At 39.8% G+C, this 22,820-nt stretch overlaps 1 protein-coding gene, 1 long non-coding RNA gene and 1 pseudogene across 2 annotated transcripts in view; 1 reads left to right on the top strand and 2 right to left on the bottom strand.

The window, feature by feature from the left end:
- Nucleotides 1-22,820, bottom strand: part of SIPA1L1 (signal induced proliferation associated 1 like 1) — a 387,762-nt gene that overhangs the window by 119,266 nt on the left and 245,676 nt on the right. The window contains exons 8-9 of the mRNA XM_049113648.1: nt 18,994-19,124; nt 13,930-14,118 (exon numbers count right to left, since the gene is read on the bottom strand). Of these exons, the coding sequence (XP_048969605.1) occupies nt 13,930-14,118; nt 18,994-19,124 (320 nt within the window). The remainder of the gene's footprint in view (nt 1-13,929; nt 14,119-18,993; nt 19,125-22,820) is intronic.
- LOC112657592 (39S ribosomal protein L42, mitochondrial-like) lies at nt 519-1,064 on the bottom strand (annotated as a pseudogene).
- On the top strand, nt 14,993-16,342 carry LOC125755667 (uncharacterized). Its single transcript, XR_007412709.1, has 2 exons — nt 14,993-15,661; nt 15,810-16,342. It is a non-coding gene; the product is annotated as an uncharacterized LOC125755667 (long non-coding RNA).

The raw sequence follows: 22,820 nt of genomic DNA, 5'->3' as shown, positions 1-22,820 counted from the left end.
TTGCCCACTAACTTTTAGGAGTCGATAGAGCACACGCCCATCATATAGCTAACATCTCTCTTCTCTTCAAGTCATTTTTTCTTTTTTAAAGATTTTATTTATTTATTCATGAGACAGCAGAGACATAGGCAGAGGGAGAAGCAGGCTCCCTCCAGTTCCCTGATGGGGAACTCAGTCCCAGGACCCTGGGATCACCACCTGAGCCATAGGCAGATGCTCAAGCCCTGAGCCACCCAGACAGCCCCCTTGAAACCATTCTGTTTTAATTTTTCTGCCTCTAATCCAAAAAAAAAAGAAAAAGAAAAAGAAAAAAGACAGTAGAACAAGCATCTATAACTATAATCTTCACAAATTTAGATAAAAGGTTAGGAAAACGAATTAACACTTTCTGTACACCAAGATCACACATCATTAGAACAGATTTTGATACTGTAGGGAATTTCTCTGAATGGATTACAAATACAAAATGAGTCTGTAAAAAAACATCTTGACAAAAAAAGGTAATTTTTTAACATATGAAAAGACATTTTATTATTATTTTGCTATATAACATATTAGTGAATATACTCAATTGTGTTTCTCAAATGGCAAATGTGACAAAAGATAACATCTTTTTGATTCCTGAAAACCTCAGTATCATCTGTCTTTGGAGGATCCAGTTTCCTAAGACGTCTATGATACTGTCCGTGAGGATACCAACGATTCTTAGTAGTAAAGAACATTTTGCCAAGTTGTTCTATCATGAGTCCTTGCTCAGAGTGTTCATTTTTTTCTTCTAGTCTGGTTTTCAGCACTTGGTCATGTGTTTCTTCATTATTATGCACAGGATCTGGCTGAGGGATAGGTTTTGTAAGCTCATATGGCATGTCCACAGAAGGGTGGTAGCATACTATTGTCCTGCCGTCAGATGTCAAAGAAAGCTCTACTTTGCAATTATAGTCATCTGGTAGAGGAGAATACGTAGATTTATGACAAACACAATATAAAGCTCCATTTTGAATTGGAAATAAATGTTTCCAGACAGTTCTGTTTGATATTGCCCATTTTACTGCTGCCTATGCCATGGTCAATCAAGATGCTATTGGGTGTTGTGAAAGATGATCTGAAGAGAGACGGATTTTAAATTCTGCTTCCACGCGTAACTATTTTCATCCCTGTGTCAGCGGCACCACGAGCCCGCCATTTTACCTCAATCCCGGTTATTTTTTTAAATCATCTCCCCCTTTTAGAAAGGGAAGGCTTTACAAATTTAAAAGCAGAGGTTCACTTTATAAAAGATACTTAAAAATATATTGTTTCACACTAAAAAGCCCATAAATCTACTTGTGAGGTTTTTTGCCTTTGGTAAAACTGGAAAAGATTTCATTCCCAATGCCGTTTTTCCAATATATTAAATTATAAATCTGACATATCTTTGTTAGAGCTTTAGCATCATCAACAGTGTACTTTTCAAGTATTTTTCTAAAAGATGAGTGCCTGAATAGAAACTTTAAACTTAAAAGGGGTTTCATAATGGCAAATCAGCTAGTGGCAAATATTCCTTCCTCAGAGACATTAAAACAAATCATTCAGGAGATTTAAATATGATATAACATTAATCAAAATATTTATACATCATTGAAAAGTCTAGTCATTCTGCAAACAAATTTTAAGGTGGTATTAGTCATTTAACAAAATGTTAGTTTTTCTTTTTCAGATTTATTTATTTATTTGAGAGAGAAAGAGTGCACGTGTGGGAAAGTAAGGTGGGGGGAGAGTAGACAGAGAGAGAAGATCTGGAAGCTTCTGAGTGTGGAGCTTGACATGGGGCTGGATTCCAAGACCCTGAGATCACGACCTGAGCTGAAACCAAGAGTCAGACGCTCAACCGACTGACCCACCCAGGGGCCCCAAGATGTTAGCTTCCAATATAAAAATTTAGACTTTTAACTCCCCACAGAAATCGAGGTGCTCCATACTGCTTTGTCCTCTTTCCAGAGTGGCACTGCAACCACTGCATCAGTTAATTTTCATCTCCCAAAGTGAAAAGGGGAAGATAAGAGGCAAAATTTTAATAGCTAACATTTACTGAATATTCTCCATATGTCAATTGCTGTTTAGTATTTAAGATACATTAGCTTATCCTCACAACAGCCCATACAGCTAATATTATCCTGTGTGACATATCAGCAGAGTAGGAGCACAGAAAGAGGAAGTGACTGGTCTAGTAGGGAGACACAAAACCACAAACTCAGTCCCGTGACTCAGCACCATTAAATATTACCAAGATTCAAGCAGTCTTGATTTCTAGCACTCCAACATAGTCCACAGCCTCTGATTTGCACTTCTGAAGTTGAAAGGTTAAAAATCAAATTTAAGCAAACACATCTGGCAGTAAAACTCGATGTGGGATTAGTACTTTTAATTAATTAATTAAATTAATTAAATTATTATTTATTTAAGTACATTAGTACTTTAATTTATTCTACATTATATGAATATTCACATTTTTCCCCTGTAGAAATATTAATGTGATTGTGGGGTGCTCAGAACCCACTGGGAATATTACTATATGATGTATACATTGTTATCCTTATAAAATGTGGACATTTCTGAATTCTGAAACACATCCAATCCCTGCCATTTTACATAAGTGACTGTGAACCTGAGCTACTCTTTCCAACTTTCTAAACCAAATGACTCCTAATAGTAACAAGAAAATGTCATGGGGGAAAATCTCTCACTTGCCTTCCTCCCTCCACTGCATACTACCTATTTGACAAGGAAGTTCCACAGCCTTTATATGACCCCCCCAGACATGAGAGCTCCCTAAAAGTGCTATAATTGCACAGAATTGACTCCACCTTGCTCTGCCTATACCAGCAAGCAGAAGGTAAAGTTCCAAGTCTGAAACTTTCAAATAACTGGATACAGCAATAATGGAATATTATTTCTACTTCATTTAAGTTATTGACAGAAACACATTTGACTTATTTTCATAAACCACATGTAGGAAAAACGAAACAGAAGAAGTTAGAATAAAACCTACTGCACACTACTGACATTGCACCCTTCTCTCTGCTGGCCTGCTTCAAATGTCTGACCGTGGCTGACTAATGCTTGCAGTGGGACTCCCACAGGTAGAGATCACACCTTGGCTTTAGAATTAATCTGAGTACCTACCCTGTTAGGTCTCAACAAATAAAAAGTAGTGGTAGGCTCTGTGTCAACTACAAAAGAAGTCCTTAATACAGCCAGATCCTTACTCTCTCCCTGCATGGAGAGCTATCAAAGAGATGAAACCATGTGGAGAAAGGAAGGGGCTTTGAGTGATTTGCTGTTTGGCTCTGTGCCTCTCAGATCAGCCTTCTTGTGCCACAATGCAAAACAAAAGTCACTCTGTTCCAGAGAAAGCATCACAGTGACACTGGATTTGTAGATGGCTTTTTAAAACTTCTCTGATAAAGGCCTAAGATTTCACTGGGCAATGTTCAAAAGGATTCGTTTATATAAAAAAGGAGTTCACTACAGAGGGAAGTAAAGAGACTTGCCCCAAACCTCTGGAGAAGCTGAATCTGAGGCCACTGAGACAGTGTGCCGCCGTCTTTTGACGGATTTCTCCTACTCTAGTGAACTCCATTGGCAACTAGGAGCACAAACTGGTGTCTGCTGCTTGTGAGAAGAAGAAGCCTTTAAGAGGATTAGGAAATGTGTTAGAATGTCAAATTTCCTCCGGTTTGAAACTGTGCCAAATGTCACTGTTCTATCCTCTAACGTGACAATATTACTATTCTTGGTTTCTACTGCAATTAAATCAAGGTAGGTGGTATTCTCTGAATGCAGGCTCCTGGGATCCTTAGTCAGCAACCATGTTCCCTGCCAGGGTAAGAGGAGCTATTAAGGAGGAGTTATGTAAATATAATAAGGAATGTGTCATGAGAAAGAACAAATGTACACGGAGTCAGAGCTAAGGTTTGGGGTTTTGAGTCATTATTAGGTTATATATATAACAGCATTTTTTTTTGAGACACACACAAACACATCTGTATGGGTTTACATATATGAATATATAATACTTCCATGTAATGCTCAAAATGGAGTTATGATGACACCAGAAGCCATTCTGAGAACAGGTTGTATCTATCCACAGTTTAGGATTATTGCTTTGGATAATCTCAAGGTCATGCTATACAAAAGTCTTGTATGCATATCAGCTTTTCACAGAGAGCATTATGGAAGTGTCTGGAACCTCAACAATGTTCTATCATAAAAAGTAATGATGGTAAAAAAAAAAAAAAAGTAATGATGGTCAATAGGACAAAGGCTATATTTGAGATAAAGCTCTTGAAAGCAAAGTATCCTTAAAACCCTTACCAAAAGTGACATGGGCTCTCACAGCTAGGAACCATCAGTACACAAAATTGCTCTTCCTCTAATGAAGTGGATATTTCAACAGAATCAAAGGAACAAATACTGCCATCTGATTTGCAAAGCCCTGAGTTTCTGGGAAGATGAATGATAAAGTCAGAGCCCTCTGGCAACAGAAACAGATGAAGCATCAGCTTCTCAGAACTGACCTGAAGTTCTGCATTTTCAACTTTTTTTGCCTAGTGTCCCAGTCTCAGGAAGGCTACTGGGGCGGCAAAGACCATGAGAACAACTGACTTCTCAAATTCCTGTAAAATCTTCATGTTGTCTGACTTAATCCAGAAATTTAAAAGTCACTATGAGTCATAGTATTTCATTTTGAGGCAGTTCTCAGAGTGTGGGCCATAAAGCCCTGAGGGTGCTTGAGCTTTGCTCTGGGACATAGCTATTTGGAAAAAGTTTGATCCTTTCAGTTCGTGCTTTTAAATTCTGTTCATTAGTACAACAGCAGTGTTTAATGTGAGGATAATTTTGCCCCACTACTGAGGCAAAACCATTTTGAGATTACTCTCTGCCATATGAACTATGAGGTTCTGCAGTCTGCCTGGTGGAAGCAGAAACTCTTCCCAGACTTATGGGAGGTCCGAGGATTTGCCCCCCTAAACCTGTAGGGTGGTTCTTACCTTAGTCTCAAGTAGCTTCCTCAAATGCACGCACACTTACTAGTACTTACTTACCTCTGCAAACCCCATCCCTCCTTGGCTTCCCTGAACTCACATTAAGTCTCAACCCAGAGACACTGCTGGGCTTCTCCCAGATGCCCCTCCCAATAGTGCGGTCTGGAAACTCTTCAGGCAGAAAGCTGGTGTGATCTAACCATTCATTTAATTTGTAGCCCACCTCCCAGAGATCACTGTCCTTTGCTGCCTAATGCCCAATGTCCTAAAAATCACTGTTTCATTGTTTTGCCTAGTTGTTTTTAAAGTTGTTTCAGATGGAAAGATAAATCTAGTCCCTCTTTTCTTAATCGTAGCTGGAAGCAGAAATCTGTCTTGAATTTTTAAATTAACTTTATTGGTATATAATTTTTGAATAATAAACTGCATCCATTTGATGTAATGAGCTCTAATACACTGTACCACCATCAAAATACAGAAAATTTCCATTATCTCCAAGTTTCCTGATTCCTGTTGTAGTCAATCTCTGCATGAACTCACTCAGATGCTCACTGGTATTTTTTCCCCCACTATAAAATAGTTTTGCATACATTTTTAAGAATATTTTGGTTGGGTAATATCCACTGTGAGGGTTACTCTTCTGGCACTCTAGAAACCTGTGCCGGCTTCTACCTTCTCTTTAGGCTTCTGAGCACAACAAATGGTTGATGTTAACAACTAATTGTTCTATTCTACTTACAGTCCTTCTTCCAACGGTTTGTAATTTTTCTCTTGTTCTTCTGTTTTCAGAAATTTGTATCCTGATGGACATATGCCTGATTTTCTTTGTATTTATTGTGCTTAGGGCAGGCAGTGCTCCATAAATCCATCTTAATCCATTATCTTTCATCAACTTTGGAAATCTTTCTACCAATATTTCTTCAAATATTGACTCTGTACCCCAAATAATGCTTTGTTTTCCTCCTGGGAATTCCGTCACATATATGTATTTCATTCTGGCTCAATGCCTTTAATGTAGTTTTCTGTATTTCTCATTTTTAAAAAAATATTTTTGGGGGGGTTCTTTTTTGTCTCCATTCTTCAGTTTTAACTTTTCTGGTAACTGCACTCCTATGTCTGTTGCAGCATTATTTACATAACCATACTATGGAAGCAGCCCAAGTGCTCACTGACTGATGAATGGATAAAGATGTGGATATACACACACAATGGAGTATCACTCAGCCATAAAAAAAGAATGAAATCTTGTGATTTGCAACAACATGGATGCATTTAAGAGTATCATGCTAAATGAAACACTTCAATCACAGAAAGACGAATGCCATATGATTTCATTCATATGTGGAATTTAAGAAACAAAACAAACAAAAGCAAAGGAAAAAATGGGGGGAAGACAAACCATTTGTTCTTAACTACAGAGAACAAACTGATAGCTACTAGAGGGGAGGTGGGCAGGGGGAGAAGAAGGGGATGAAGGGGATGGAGATTAAAGAGTACATTTATCATGATTTTAAAGGAAAAGGAAAAGAAAAACAATTTTCTCATAGCTTATCCTCAATCCATCAATTTTCCCTTTTGCTCAATATGGTTCTTAAACACATCTATTGAAATGTTAACTTTTTCCATTCCAGAATTTCAATTTGATGGTCTTACAGATGCAGTGATTCCTGAGCTTCATTTTTGAATTCTGTAGCCCTCATGAAATTAAGGTTCATCTGTCACCTAACTTTTATCTGCAGCTTTATGTGGACTTAAGCCTCAAGCCTCTCATACAATAGCAAATGTCTAAGGAAAAAAGTATTGCATGATATTTTGGTGAATACCATTTTCTCAATTACTTCTTTCCTGGATCAAGTTTTTGGTGTTATGTTTCAGAACTCTTTATCAGGTCCTAGGTCCCAAAGAGTATGTCAAAACTCTTATAGTTTTACATTTCAATGATCCATCTGAATAAATTTCTGCATGATGTGTGATATTTAGATCAAGATTCTTATTTTGTCTGTGGATATTTAATTATCCCAGCACCTTTGCTTGAAAAACCTATCCTTCCTAAACTGAACTGTTCTTACACCTTTGTTAAAAATCACTTGGATATATATGGAGATGGATGGTATTTCTAGTTTTTCTATTCTGTTCCATTGATCCCTTAATCTGTCCTCCCAATAATAAAACATAGTTCTGATTACTATAGTCACATATTAAGTCTTAAAAATCAGGAAGAATAATAATTTCTCCCACTTCATTCTTCTTTTTCAAAATTGTTTTAGCTATTCTAGTTCCTTTGCCTTTCCATATAAGTTTCAGAATAATCCTGTCTACAATTACAAAATATCTTATTGGGATTTTGATATTGTGTTAACTATATATCCATTAGGAGAGAACTGAATCACTAATACGTTGAGTCTTCCAATCAATGAACATGGCATGTCTCTCCATTTACTTAGGTCTTCTTTGATTTCTTTCAGCAACGTTTTATAGTTTTTAGCACACTAGTCCTATATATGTTTTGTTAGATATATAACCAAGCACTTCATTTTTTATTGTGGAATTGTAAGTGGTACTGTATTTTAATTTTAGGTTCCACACATTAAGAGAAATCAAATTGAGAAATCAAATTACTTTTACTCCAAAGTAAAAAGCTTTTGTGCAGTGAAGGAAACCATCAAAAAAAGGAAAAGGCAAACTGCTGAACAGAAGATATTTGCAAATAATATGTCTGATAAGGGATTAATAAATACCCAAAACACATAGAGAATGCATACAACTCAACACTAAAGAAAAAATAACCCTATATAAGTAATCCAATTAATATGGGCAGAGAACCTGAAGACATTTTTCTGAAGAAGATATACAGATGGCCAAGGGACACATGAAAAGATGCTCAACATCACTACTCATCAGAGAAATGCAAATCAAAACCATAATGAGATATTACCTCAGAATGGTTAAAATCAAAACCACAAGAAATAATAAGTGTTGATGAGGATGTGGAGAAAAGGGAACCCTCATATACAACTGATGGGAATGCAAATTGGGGCAGCCCCTGTAGAAGATAGAATGGAGGTTTCTCAAAAAAATTAAAACTGAAAATGATCCAGTAATTCCACTATTGCGTATTTACCCAAAGAAAGTGAAAACACTAACTCAATAAGATAAACGAACCCCTATGATTATTACAGCATTACTTCCAACAGCCAAGATATGCAAGCAACCTAAGTGTCCATCAATAGATGCATGGATAAAGAAGATGTAGAATACATATACAATGGGATATTACTCTGATATTATGATTATAATCATAAAAAGGAATTAGATCTTGTCATTTACAACAACATGGATGGACCTAGAAGACATTGTGCTAGGTGAAATAAGTCAGAGAAAGACAAATACCATATGATTTTGTTTATATGTGAAATCTAAAATATACCAACAAACAAAGCGGAAACAAACCCACAAATATAGAGAACAAACTGGTGGTTGCAGGGCAGGGGTGGGTGGGTGCAGCAAGGACAAAATGGGTGAAGGGGAGTGGGAGGTACAGGCTTCCAGATACGAAATGAGTAAGTCATGGGGATGAAAGATCTGCATAGGAAATATAGTTAATGGTACTGTAATGTACTGTAATTACTGTAATACTGTAATACCGACAGACGGTAGCTACACTGTGGGGAGCATAACATAGTGTATACCCTTGTTGAATCACTGCCCTGTACAGCTGAAACTAATATAACACTGTGCGTCAACTATACTTTAATTAAAAGAAATAACAAAGATATCAAATTGATCACTGTGAATTGATGCTGAATCCTACAATCTTGCTGAACACATCTCCATAGTTATAGGAAGTTTTTGTAGATTCACGGGGGTTTTGTACACAGACCATCATGTCACCTGAAATAGGGACAGTTTTATTTTTTTACTTCCTTCATCTAACATCTTTTATTTCCTTTTCTTGCTTTATTGTGCTAACTGGCACTTCCAGCACCATGTCGAATAGCAACGGTGACAGCGTATATCCTTGTCTTCTTAACACTAAGTCTTTCATCAGTAATAGGATTTGAGCTATAGATGCTTCTCATTAAGTTAAGTAAGTTCTCTCTACTTCCATTTTTATCATAAATGACCACTGTGTTGTTCCTCAAATCCCATGGTCCTTAGTCAATCTGCCTCCTCTCTACTTTGCAAATTCACTTTATGTTTGCTTCATATACAGTCAGTGTACAAGGTTTTTACCTGTACTAGCAGGAAGAATAAGCAAAAAATAGATCTATCTCATATTTCCAGGAGCAAAGGTACAAACTTACTTCTAAAAAATATTTTGTTCGGTGTTTCTGGTTATTCTCATTTGGTGGGCTGGTCTGCAGCAAGCTACTCTGTCATTATTGGATATGAAGACCTTGCTAATTTTTTAAAATCCTCATGATTCACACCGATAGTTTACTTTGGCTTGTTCTTCATAAACATGACCACTTTCTTAACCACTTCTTAAAGACTCATCACTATACTGCCCCCTAAGAAGAATGTCAAAGAGACTGGAAAAATTCACTGTTGTGAGCAAAAAATGCTAATTAGAAAATTTATCCTCATTGGGAATTACTAACAAAAATTAGATTGCTTTTTAAAAATGGCATAGATACTAGGTAGGAAAGTTATTTAAAAAATCTGACTGAAAAAAAAAATCTGACTGAGATGCTGTCAAAATTATTTATATTTGTGCACATATCCTAAGCTATTTTTATCTTCACATAACATTAAAAAAATTCTAAACAAACACAATAATCTAATGTGTGAAATTTTTTTTTTTTTAAATTTTATTTATTTATGATAGTCACACACAGAGAGAGAGAGAGAGAGGCAGAGACATAGGCAGAGGGAGAAGCCGGCTCCATGCACCAGGAGCCCGACGTGGGATTCGATCCCAGGTCTCCAGGATCACGCCCTGGGCCAAAGGCAGACGCCAAACCGCTGCGCCACCCAGGGATCCCTAATGTGTGAAATTTCTCAAAAAAATAAAATGCTTCATAATGGGTATTAAATTGGTAACAAATGTACCTGGTTTTGATTTGACATTAAGATGAATTTCTATTATATAGAAAAAGGCTCTTCACTGCAGCATTGTTTTTAATAGGAAAAGACTGGAATTAATCCAAATGCCCATCAATAGGGAAGCTGATAAATTATAGTATAGCAATATAATAGAATATTATGCAGTCATAAAAACAATGGGAAAGCTTTCTAAATATTGACATAGAAAGATCTCCAAAATGCATTACTCAGTGAAAAAAGAAAATGTCCACAAGATGTTATATTCTGTATAAGGAAGAATTAAGTCTCTATATGCATATTTGATGATATCTATATAAAGAAAGAAAGGAATACTTAAGAAACTGATAAAAGTGGTAACTGTAGGAAGGGGTGGCAGACAGAACAGAGTAGGAATGGAATCCTTCTGAGTAAACATAATTACTTTGATTTAATTACTTTGATTTCTGTACCACTCGAAGATATCAGCTAGTTACGGTACATTCCACAGGAAAGAAACTAGTTTAGATTTTTATATTAAAACTGAATTTAAAACACAATACACCACTGAAAGTCAGGACTGAAATATCTGCACCCAATTACTCTTTTTGGACTGCGAACCAGAGTCTTCACTGCATGTCTGTGCCATGCCCACCTCCATCCCAGTAAACCGCAGTCCTACCATAGTCAAATGTCTTCCAAATGCTACTGCTATCAGCTGTGTTAATCACAGAATCTTACCACTGGAAAGGACTCCAACCAGTCATCCAAACCTAGACTCACCCAGGCAAAAGAACACAGATGAGCTAGTGCAGAGTAATAATTACTTGTGAATAGACAAGATAAAGCTACCAGTGATACCTGATGACTGTCACGTGTATTTCTCTCCTGATAATGTACATATACATCCTTGAGTTATCTAAAACCAATGTGGTGTCCACCTGAACTTTAACTGTGTATTAGCTGTTATCATAATCTAGACGAAGAATAAAATTTCAGGAATGGTAATTGTTCTGCCAAAACTTCATTCATATAACATGGGTTTTGGGAAAAATGTTTTCCTTATGGTTCATTCTTTAAATCTAACTGCCTGAATCAAAGAAGAAAGTGGCTGGTCAAACTCATTTGTCCTCAGTAAAATAGTGCAATATGGCAATGAATAGGCTACGCCAGCAGAGAATATCCTCCATATCCTTAATCAAAGAATCCGCACTATCCATTATTAAATAAACATTGCTGCTTTCCTTAACATTTATTCTTGAAATATTACAGACCTAATTAGATATGATCGTTTTCCCCTTTAACTTCAGTAACTTGAAGGGTAAGTTTTTAAGGAATATTTTCATTTCTTTGTATTTTTAAGAACTATCTAGAAAAATAGTAGAGATACTCATTTAGGTAAAACCACCACTGTGAACATGAAACTTGACATTTCCTATTGAAAACAGGACTACCGATTTTCTCTACTACAAACTGGCAATTGTACTTTAATATGTTATACTTAATACTGGGCACTCAAGCCAGCAGCAATAATGTCTGGAGCCATCTTTCCACAGTTTCTTCTCCCACTCATGGGAGGGAAAGGAGAATGGGGTGTTTGGTGCATTGCATAAGAATGTAGGCTCTGGAATCTGCATTCCTGGATTCAAGACCTGCCTCCACCAGACCTTAATTATGAATGCTGGGGGCTTTTGGCCTCTATGTCTCAGTGTTCTTGTCTGTAAAACAAGAACATTAACAGCACTGACATCAAAGAGTTCTGAGGACTAATTAAAGTAATTCATGTAAATTGCTTCACATGGTACCTGGCTTGGTCACTGCTCAATAAAAAAAATATCTATTTTTATTACTCTTTTCCATGTGCCTCGTACTCCTGTTCAGCTAGAGTGCTTTCATCCCTCTGTGCTTTGTTCTTATTGTTCTGAGTCTAGACCACCGCACTGCTTGCTCTCTGGCCTGATGAAATCCTCTTCCCCTCCACGGCCCATCTTGGGAATGGGCCTAAGCAATCATGACTTGGCCCTGTTGGCTTGCACCTCTATTGCTCTTCGTTTGCAATTCTCTTATTATATTCATTATATTAAACCTGACTTTCATTATAGTAATTTATGACCTTGTCTTTTTCATGGGTGAGGACTGTGTCTTACTAGCTTATTTATTCTTCATGGTATTTAACAATCTGCAAAGAGTGGTTCTCAATAAACATTTATTAGATTTGAAACAGTTGTGCTTACTTATGATGGTGAGCATAACATTATCCTGCCTGTACCAGCAGCTCTCTCATGGGATGCTTACAAAGATTAAATGAGATAGTGCATGTAATGGGCTACTAACAAGGTATTATTTTATCATTATCAACCACAGTTAATAGTTCTTTGGTGTGTATCATGTGCCGAGCCCAGGGGCTTTTCATTCCCCTTGCACTGAGTAGATAACATAAACGTGTTTTTTAAATGACTGATGAAGAAAAATGGCTCTGACATGGCAAATTTAAATCTTTTTTTTTTTAATTTTTATTTATTTATGATAGTCACAGAGAGAGAGAGAGGCAGAGACATAGGCAGAGGGAGAAGCAGGCTCCATGCACCGGGAGCCCGACGTGGGATTCGATCCCGGGTCTCCAGGATCGCGCCCTGGGCCAAAGGCAGGCGCCAAACCGCTGCGCCACCCAGGGATCCCTGACATGGCAAATTTAAAAGTAACTATTAGCTGTATCATTAAAAAGTTGGCTTGAATAGTTCCTGATATTTCACAGCACAGTTTTGAGAATCTAAATAATTCGAGACATGCAAAGGTATAAAAACTTGCAAACTGTAAAAACAAAGGGCAGTATTCTACAAATGTGTGTACCCAGTGATCAGGACTCTTAAGGGAAAACAGTGCTGAGAAAATCTCCCATCTTCTCAACCATAAAACAGGCCAATGATTAGAACCTCTGTGCAGGGTGCAATGAGGAATAAATAAATAAATTGGGACATGGTGAAGTGCTTACAACAGTGTAATAAGAAAACTGGTCTACCTTGTTTTTATCATAAATGATGCTCTTAATTATCTAATAAGTGAACATCTTAGGGCCAAGACAGATAAAGTCAATCCAAAGTTGACCTGAATTTTCTGAGCCACAATCTGTTCTAAATTCTTGACAGTGTGATATCACTTAGGTTATTGCCCTGTATAGGGAGATGGACATGGGCATTAATAAATAGTGAGAGGCCCAGAAGGATATCAGGAAGGAGAATGTGAAAACTTGGATAAGCACGTATTCATTTTCTAAAACTTAAAATTTTCTAAAAATTAAAACGCCTAACTTCAGTTCCTGCAAACACATCAGCCTAATAAAATAAAAAACACATCAGGCTCCCGGTGCATGGAGCCTAGTTCTCCCTCTGCCTATGTCTCTGCCTCTCTCTCTCTCTCTCTCTGTGTGTCACTATCATGAATAAATAAATAAAATCTTAAAAAAAAAAAAAAAAACTTCTTGGGGATCCCCGGGTGGCTCAGCGGTTTCGCGCCTGCCTTTGGCCCAGGGCGCGTTCCTGGAGTCCCGGGATCGAGTCCCACATCGGGCTCCCTGCATGGAGCCTGCTTCTCCCTCTGCCCGTGTCTCTGCTTCTCTCTCTCTCTCTCTCTCTGTCTCTCATGAATAAATAAATAAATAATTTTTTTAAAAAAGAACCAAATCCATCAATTCGGATGTAGAAAATTTCGTCAAATGAGAAATGTTCGGAGCCCAGAGACTTAAGAAGAAAGAAAATAAATAACTGCAAAGATATCATCCCTGGCAATAAATGGTATATGTTTTCCTTGTCAAAAGAGAAATATCAAGGTCTGTATTCTGGAAATCTGGGCAGCAAGAATGGTTTCCCCCAGCAACCAAACTCACCCCTTGTTCATCCAGTTTCATGAGCTGCTCTGTGACCTTGGGGGTATTGAAGGCCAGCCGCAGGCACTGGACATTAAGCTCAGGAATCACATGCTCCAGCACTTCCTTCAGGGGCAGGCCTCTGGCTGTCGAGTGCTTTGCCGTTGAGGGAATGGCATCCTCCAGGACCGAGCCTCTCAGTGTCATGAGCTGAAAGACAGACGTGCTCTGATGAGGCCTCTCTCGGTGTGGGAGAGGTGCAAACACGCAGACTGCACCCACACGGCACCCATACCCGAGGCTGCGATGCCCCCTGAGAGTGGGGAGAGGCTTCTGAATGAGGAGGGTGACAGAAAATACTCTGCATATGAAAAACGAGGCCAAGGCTTCCAAGAAGACCCAGGCAAGTCCAAAGGAACACATCATCAGGCCTTCCAAAGACACCTACTTCAAGAACAAATAAAGCATTTCCATAAAGACCTCAGTAAGCTCAAGGTCTTCATATGGCTGTAAACTGCCACTAACCAAATTGAGGAGATATCCCAGAGAAATATCTGAAGAACAAATGCTCAGGATTTAGATGTTGCACCTTTTAAAAAATTTTACATTATGTTATAGTATTACATAATTATTTTACATTATGTTATTCTATTACATAATTTTATTAGATTATTTAATTACAAAAGATAAGGGGAAGGATAAAGTTTTAAATTTCATAACATACTGCTGACAAGCACAAGCTATCTGTATCCCCAAATGCTACTACAGTAAGACCATGACTGTAGTTAGTACAGCAGCATAGTCAATAGCACTGCAAGTCACTTTCAATTTCCCCTTATTTCTTAAGATACTTTCCATTATTATGAAATAGAAACATAAGCAATTTCCCTATGAAATAATGATCTGTTGAAGTAAATACAAAGCCTAGAGCAGTCTCATTTCCCAAAACGTTGTCATGCTGCACAGTTGTTAATACAACATAAACACCATAAACACTGTATGGTGACCCATCATGTGGAACACCTGCCCATGAAGCCGGTAGGGGGTAGGGTGAGGCCCTGGACTGCAGCAGGAGTGGCAAGAGCTAACCGAGGAAGGAGTGCGTGCTGATGGGCAGGTGTGGGGTGTGCAAAGGGCAGGGGGAAGAAGTACACGATGGCAATTCAGAAGGCTTGTGTTTACTGAGGGAAGTGCAACATGTTCAGGTGGAAAAGGGTCCCAAGGCAGGAAGTGGAGCGCTGTGGCTCAGAGCATAAGAAAACACCCTCATGGAAGAGGGGGGCACTAAGAAGGGGCCCTGGAATTGAGAGGAAATTCTATAAAAAATAATGTCAGAAAGTGAAAGGTGGAGAGGTAAGGAAGAACAGGAAGTGGGGCAGAAAGAGCCACTGCTGTCATGTAGCGGGATCTGAAGAGAGGGTGGCTGGTGAAGCTGGCAGGTTGCGGGGCGGGGAGGCGTGCACCTGAGGGGTGTGCACCCCATCAGGCTCCCACGGGCAGCCTCAGACCCTGTCTGAACAGGGAAGGTGATGTGTACTCTAAGATGAACAGCAAGAGGAAGGAGCCGCAGGCAGACAAGACATTCTGGGAAATCAGTCAAAGAGGACGTGACACAGGGTTAGCAGGGAAATGGAAACCAAATGAAGAATCACCAGGGAAGTCGAATCCCTAACATCTGCCAACTGATGGGTAAGAGAGAAGATGGCAGGAAAAGCAAAATTTACCAACATCTTGCTCTCCATACAAGAACAAGGTACTATTCATTTGATTAATAGCTTTTCTTTCGTTTATAAATCACTTGTTTTCAAATGACACTTGTGTAAAAAAAATCATTTTCCCTGTGACTTAATACCGAATTTGGCAGAAATGGCTTCTGGGGCTTTGTATGTTTGTGTTTTAAGTCACAGGAAACTGCTCAACAACCCAGTTACTGTGCTCCTCCTTCCATGAGATAACCTGTGCCGGAGAGACAGGAAGCAGCAGGCGCTGGAAGTCTTTTCAGCTGAGAAACCAAAACCAGGAATGCTAATCCTGCACCACAGACAGACAGCAGCTCACCTCAAGGAAGCCAAAGCAGAGGAGAAAAAGAATGACTCATTTTTATATCTGGATTTTTTAAATGATTTCCAGAAACAAGACAAGAATCCTTTTAATTCCCTGTGCACCTTTGCTTAAAAACACTCACATGTTGTCAGGTTTTGTTCATCAACTGTGAGGCTTACAAATATGTTCATGTTTTTGTTTATGTTGTTGGGGCACCTGGGTGGCTCAGTGGTTGAGCCTCTGCCTTTGGCTCAGGGCATGATCCCGCGGTCCTGGGATCAAGTCCCACTTTGGGATCCCTGCATGGAGCCTGCTTCTCCCTCTGCCCGTGTCTGTGTCTCTGCCTCTCTCTCTCTCTCTCATGAATAAATAAATAAAATCTTTAAAAAAATGTTTTTGTTTATGTTTTACAATGACGATTTCTACAATTTCTACCAAAATGAAAAGAGGAAAGAGTGAAGTGCCTGTTGGACAGGGACCAACCATCTAGAGAGGTTTCTCTCAAAGGACTTCTGTTAGTTTATTTCTGTGAAAAGTCTCAGTAACCTATCACAGTTGGACCACATCTAAGGATGACTTGTATTGGAAAGGAAAAAGTGACATGAAAGCTAAGGATACTTTATTACGTACACATGAGAGAGGGAAGGGCAGGCCATGGGGAGGAAGGGATAGCACTACCTCCGATTATAGGCATTAGACCTGTAGCCATGAGCAAGTCAGACAACAGTCCCCATCCTCACGGGGCTTAAATTCTAGCGGAGGGAAAAAACAAACACAATAAAAAGTGCAACACGTGAGGTGAGATGGTATGAAGTGTTTGTGAAAAAAAAAACAAAAAAACAAAAAAACAAAGCCTAGCACTAGACATGAAATGGGATGTATGGGAGTAGAAATGTTAGATCCAGTGGCCAGGGAAGGCCCCTGTGATTCAGGAGTAAAGGTCAGGAGGAAATGAGGGCACCCCAGCAGGAGGAGGCCAGGGGAAGATGCAGCAGGAAGGAGGAACAGGGGGCAGTGAAGCCCTGAGGCAGAGGTGAGGAGGTGGCCCAGGGGGAAAGGAGGCCAGCATGCATGGTGTCCTAAGTAGCAAGGGATATCAGAGCATAAGAAAACAACAATAAGAAATAAGTATAAGAAATAAAACAAGTATCCCTTGACTGGCTTGTAGTCAGGAGAGGGGAAGTGCTAAAGGGTTCTGCACTGAGGAAGAACACACAGGGATTACATTTCTGTAGGGTCCCTGCAGGGCTTGGCGCAGAGCAGAGAAAGGTGGTGGCGGCCGGGCCCAGGCCCAAGTGGGGGAATGAAAGAAGGGACTGAATTCTGGGCATATTTTGGAGACATAGTCAACAAGCTGTGCTGACATACCCGACTGGGGGTTGGGAGGCAAGGAGGAGAGAAGAGTCCAGTGTGACTTTAAGTTTCTGGCCTGAACAACTTCAGTAACAGAGTTGTCAGTTAAACGTTAATTTGAACATAAAAGCAAGTGATGATGGTATCTTAAACCATGAGCAACATCTGACTTGGATGTTCCAGTCAAAGGCTAAGGCAATGGACCGAAGGGACGATGGATGGGCCCACTTTGGGTCCAGGTAGCAAGGGATGAAGGGATGAAAGGACGGAGGTAGGAGAGGCAAAGCCCCCAACCACAGCGGGGGATCACGTTCACCTAGCACAGCTGGAGACAGAGGGGCGGGGACCAGATGGGGATACCCGCAGAGCAAGCTGCAGGCAACAGACCAGTGACAGGATGGGGGAAGAAATCCTTCACTTAGAACACTCCAACCTCTGGCATGAAGGACAGCAGGAAGTGGAGTGGCCCTGGGAGGGGAAACAGGTGAGAACAGGACAAAAATACCTGAAGCAAAGTAACATGCTCACAGAAATCCAAGAAGCCAGAAAGGGGCGACTCCCTACGTCCAACTTCAAAACCAGCATGTTCTCTGTGCTTTTCATGCTCAACGAAAGCATTTACCCTCTTCACGATCAGCTCTGGTGTGGAGAGACAGTGCAGTAGAGCATGTGAGCTCTTCAGTTCTCTCTGACCACTACACACAACCTATTAGATGCTGAAGTCATGCCTTTAAAAAAATCCTATTTTTAATTTCCCTGGAGTTCAAGCTGAGGACCAATTACTAAGTGAAGCCAACCCCTGAAACCTGGCCTTGTATTCAGTGGGGGAAATGAAGTAAATGCCCTATTTAAACTAGTTTCAAAACCATTATTTCCTAGATACCTCAGGGGAGTATTAGGCATTAATGCATAACAACAATGCTAAAGTGCATTTGGCGCAGGGAGGCAATAATAAATTCACACTGACATGTTTAGAAAGAAAACAAAGGAGAAACCTTATTGTCCCAAACTTGTTCATGAGTTTACAACAACAAACAACAACAACAAACTGCTTTGTTGGCCATTTGATTTTCCCTTTTCTTTTCTGACTTGAATTTCATTTTAAAATAAAAACTCAAATATTTTGTGTGCTTTGATTCCTACAGAGCTCCAAGAGCCGGTCTGGAGAGAGCCTCGGGTTTGCAGGGTTATTTTTAAGCCTCCTCACAGTCTAGGGAACAGGCCCAGGAGAGGGCAAAGTAGAAGCAGAAGAAGAGTCTCCTTCCTCCTTTTTGGGTCAAGAACTGTCCGAAGCAACAGTTTGGAAGGGCGGTTAACTCCTGGATGACCCTCTCTCATCTGTAGGGCTGCTGGGGCTCAGTGCTTTCCAGCCAACCGAGCGGCCCACGGAGCAGGATATGCAACATCCAATTTGGAATCCTGCAGGCTCCAGTTTCCTGGGGCCATGCTTAACTGCGGTATCTTTCTCCGAATCAAAACTCCCATTCATTCACTGCATCTACCCCAGGGTAGATGGAAAGGAAGGACCCAAATCTAACCATTAGGTCCACCCCCATCACCACCAGAACAAATGAAAAGAGCCATTGTTTATTCTAAGACATTTGTAGCTATGTGCTATTAAATTTAATTGCTTTGCTACTGCTGCTCCTCATTCCAATCAAGCCTCAATCTTTCTGGTTTGCAACTTACCTCACTGGTTCTAAAAATTATTCGGTAGTTGTATGGAGATCCGTTTTCCTTTGTTTCTTCTGGTTTTTCCCTTCGAATGCTCACAGCCACTGGACCAAGATTCTCATCGGCCCCAAAATAGTTCCAGTGTTCTTAGGCGAAATAAGAAAACAAAATTAGAACATTTACACAACACTTTAAAAATGTTATAATCTGTTTGAGGTTCAGATCACTCAGAAGTTATGTAAATAAAATGTCAACACATTTAACAAATATTCTTCAATAAGTTATAAAATCAGACTTGGGGCAGCCCCGGTGGCTCAGTGGTTGAACGCCTGCCTTCAGCCCAGTGGGTGATCCTGGAGACCTGGGACTGAGTCCCACGTTGGGCTCCCTGCATGGAGTCTGCTTCTGCCTCTGCCTGTGTCTCTGCCTCTCTCTCTCTCTGTCATGAATAAATAAATAAAATCTTTAAAAAAATAAAATAAAATCAGACTTGGCTTCGCAAGTTTGGTCAGCACTGAACAGAGGATTTTTTTTTTTTTAAACTATTTTGCAACTTACTACACTCTACCTTTTTTTTTTTTTTTTTAAGAAATTGTGTTCTGTCCCATATTCTACTATTTAAATAGGCTACACAGTGTGGGCTTCCTTGCCTAAGGGAAGGTTTGTGCCAGCACTTCTTAGCTTTTGTTAAAAAACAAAAAACAACCCTACACCTGTTGAGAATACAATTTGAGGATTGAGGGATTTCCCCCAGATTAAAAAAGACTTTCCAGGGGGCACCTGGTGCCTCTCAGTCCATTAAGCATCTGACTTTGGCTCAGGTCATGATCCCAGTGTCCTGGGATGGAGGGTGGGCATCCGCATCAGGCTCCCTGCTAAGTGGCAAGTCTGCTTCTCCCTCTTCCTCTGCCCCTCCCCCTGCTTGTGCTCTCCATCTCTCTCTCTCTCAAATTAATAATATTAATGATGATGATGATACTTCCCAGAACTGGAGAGGGGAGAAAGGTCTGTGAGTTACTCTCTCCCACCAAGAGTGGGGTCTATGAGGAAAGAGCTTCTAAGAGCCCCTAGGAGACAGCAGCAGACACAAAGGGCTCTGGTTCCCCTACAGTGAGCACTAGAGACACCCTGCAAAGCCAAGAACCTGAAGGGCAGGTTTGGGCTGGGATAACAGGTCTCTCCTGGGTTAAGTAGTGTGGTCAGGTGCCTGATGACTCAGGGCCGTTTTCTCAGTGTGCTGGCACTGCTCAAGACCCCAAACCTTAGCACAACCTTGGGATTGGGGAAAAGTCTCCAAATAACTTGGGTTGAATACTTTCTTCCTCTGGACCAGATGGAAAGTCAGGATCAAAATTAAACTAACTTACAAAAATATTTTTTAAATGATATTCACTACACAATAAGTATATACTTCTTTAAAAAAATTAAATTAGATGTTCACAGATAAGGAAGTCCATAAAACACAGAACTACAGGAAAAGCTAAAGTAGATAACTTATTTTTCAAACCTTCACAATTCTTCACATGGTCCTATCTCATTTACATGTGACAAGGCTAGATGACGGAGTCATGACATGGTTAAGTTATCCTCATACAAAATGTATACAATTGAAAATACATATCTTTCCCATATAAAATATAGAAGTATTTGAAAATCCATGAGAATAAGAAGAAATAACGGCATGAAATGTCTGATTGTGTAGTTTTAAAATTTAGGTAGCGTATATGAAGCTACCTTGCAAGTACTAAAGAATGATTATGGAAGATATAATGACACAGTGAGGGCTCTCCAAAAACATTATCATAATCCATGGAAATTCAAAAGAAGGAAACGAATGGGAATATAGGCAGCAAACATCTCATACATGGGACAATGGGAGAAGCAACCCAACAGATGTCATAAAATTTATGTACAAACACTCATGTATACCCTCAAAGCCCAGCACTGTGAGAATTGCACTCCAAGACTGTTTATTCTTACTTTGCATAAAATTTTAATAAGCTTGGTTATCTGGTCTTCAAGTTCATGGCTTTATTTCAGAAGTGTGATCATTCCAGATGTTGACAAAGTCCAGAGTGTAGGGCTGACAAAGACTTGCATGCAGACAGCAATGTGAAAGAACAACTGACAACAAGGAAGAAAACAGAAAGGCAGGAGACAGAAACTGTATGAAAAAGTGAGCAAGAACTTAAAGGAAAACAAGAGAGAACTTAAAGAAAAACAAATGGTCCTAGCCATTTAAGCAAAGGGTTTATTAACACACTTAAAGAACTTCAGAGAGTATTTTAATACCACAAAACAGAACAATACAGTGGATGTGTCAAAGGGGAGTATGAGCCACATGCGTTATATTCTGTTCTTTGCACTTTGTGGACCTGACTGGAATCCAACACTCTAGAAAGGTCTCCAACACACCTCATAGACCTCAGGAAGGGCAGGTGAGACTGCTGTTCTCTGTGGCTGGAGAGGTTCAAAGCTGCTATCAATTCATTGCCAGTAACCTCAACTCCCTTCAAGTTGTCCTGGGGCAGATACTTCAAAGGTCCTCTGTTCTCATTCCACATAGCCCCGTCCCATAATCTACCTTCTCTTCAATCTTAGCAAATGACAGCACTAACACCACATGGAAAATAAAGGAGCTGTGTCATTTTCCACCATCATACACACAAACTGACCTGGAGCCAGACTTTTGCTTCTTTTTCTTTATAATCCCAAACCCAATCTCCCACCTAAAGTCTGGTCTTCACTCATTCCACCTCCCCTGGAACTCTCATGCCTCAATTGCCTTCTTCATCTTCAGCATCTCCCTCTCTACTTTGCTCATTCCCATCATCACTGAATCAGACTCCTGTCTCCATCATCTTTAAACAGAAAACTTGTCAACTCCTTATCATCCTTCATGTTGTCTCCTCTGTCTTTGCTTCCACTGGCAACTTTGTGAAAGACCTGCCTAGTTCCTCACCTTAAAATTATTACAACCTGACTCTTGTTGCACAGCCACCAACACCAACTTTTAAGTTAAAACAAATAGATATTTTTGGCCCTTATTGTGCTCCAAATTCTCCATAACATCTGGCCCAGGCGATCATTTTCTCTAGAAAGACATTCACCTCCTAGCTTCTGTGACAGCACTCTTCTGTAGATTTTTCTTCTGCACTCTGGCTGTTCTTACTCCACCGCCCTTCCTCTTCCCATTGTGAATAATTCACCCACACTCAGAAAGAACTTCTACCATAATCTCAAACTTGAGGACTCTCAAAAGTCTAGTTGCCTACTATAGACATCTCAAACCCACTATCTTCACATCTTCCCAAAGGTGCTCTGTCCATGAGCATTTACAAACATGAACTCACTACCGTCCACAGAAGCCTGCACAGCTTTCCCTGCAGTCCTGATTTCAACAACTGCTATGACATTGACCTAGCTGCCCATGCCAGACACCCTGGGAATTCTAGCTCCTAAACAGCTCTCAAATCTACCTACCTTCTTTCCCATCCCACTGCCATGGGCTTACCCTCAGCATCATATGCCTAGATATTTGTAGGTCTTCTAACTGGCTGGCTTTTATCCAAATTGTTCACACAGTAGCCTGCTTCTCTCTCCACCTGTGTCTCTGTCTCTGTCTCTCACTGTGTCTCTCATGAATAAATAAATAAAATCTTAAAACAACAACAAAAAAGAAATGCAGGTAGGTATTAGGCCACTAAAACTAATGACATTTTAGTGCCAGCATACTGGAATGCCAGAAACCGATACTGCAAACACTCTATCAGAATGATATAATGCAGGGAAGTGAGGCACTTTGCCAAGCACTCTAATATTTGTATCCACCATGAAAATAT

This window comes from Canis lupus, chromosome 8 (assembly GCF_003254725.2).
Source record: "Canis lupus dingo isolate Sandy chromosome 8, ASM325472v2, whole genome shotgun sequence".
Taxonomy (NCBI): Eukaryota; Metazoa; Chordata; class Mammalia; order Carnivora; family Canidae; genus Canis; species Canis lupus.
This window is presented reverse-complemented; position numbering and strand designations above follow the sequence as displayed.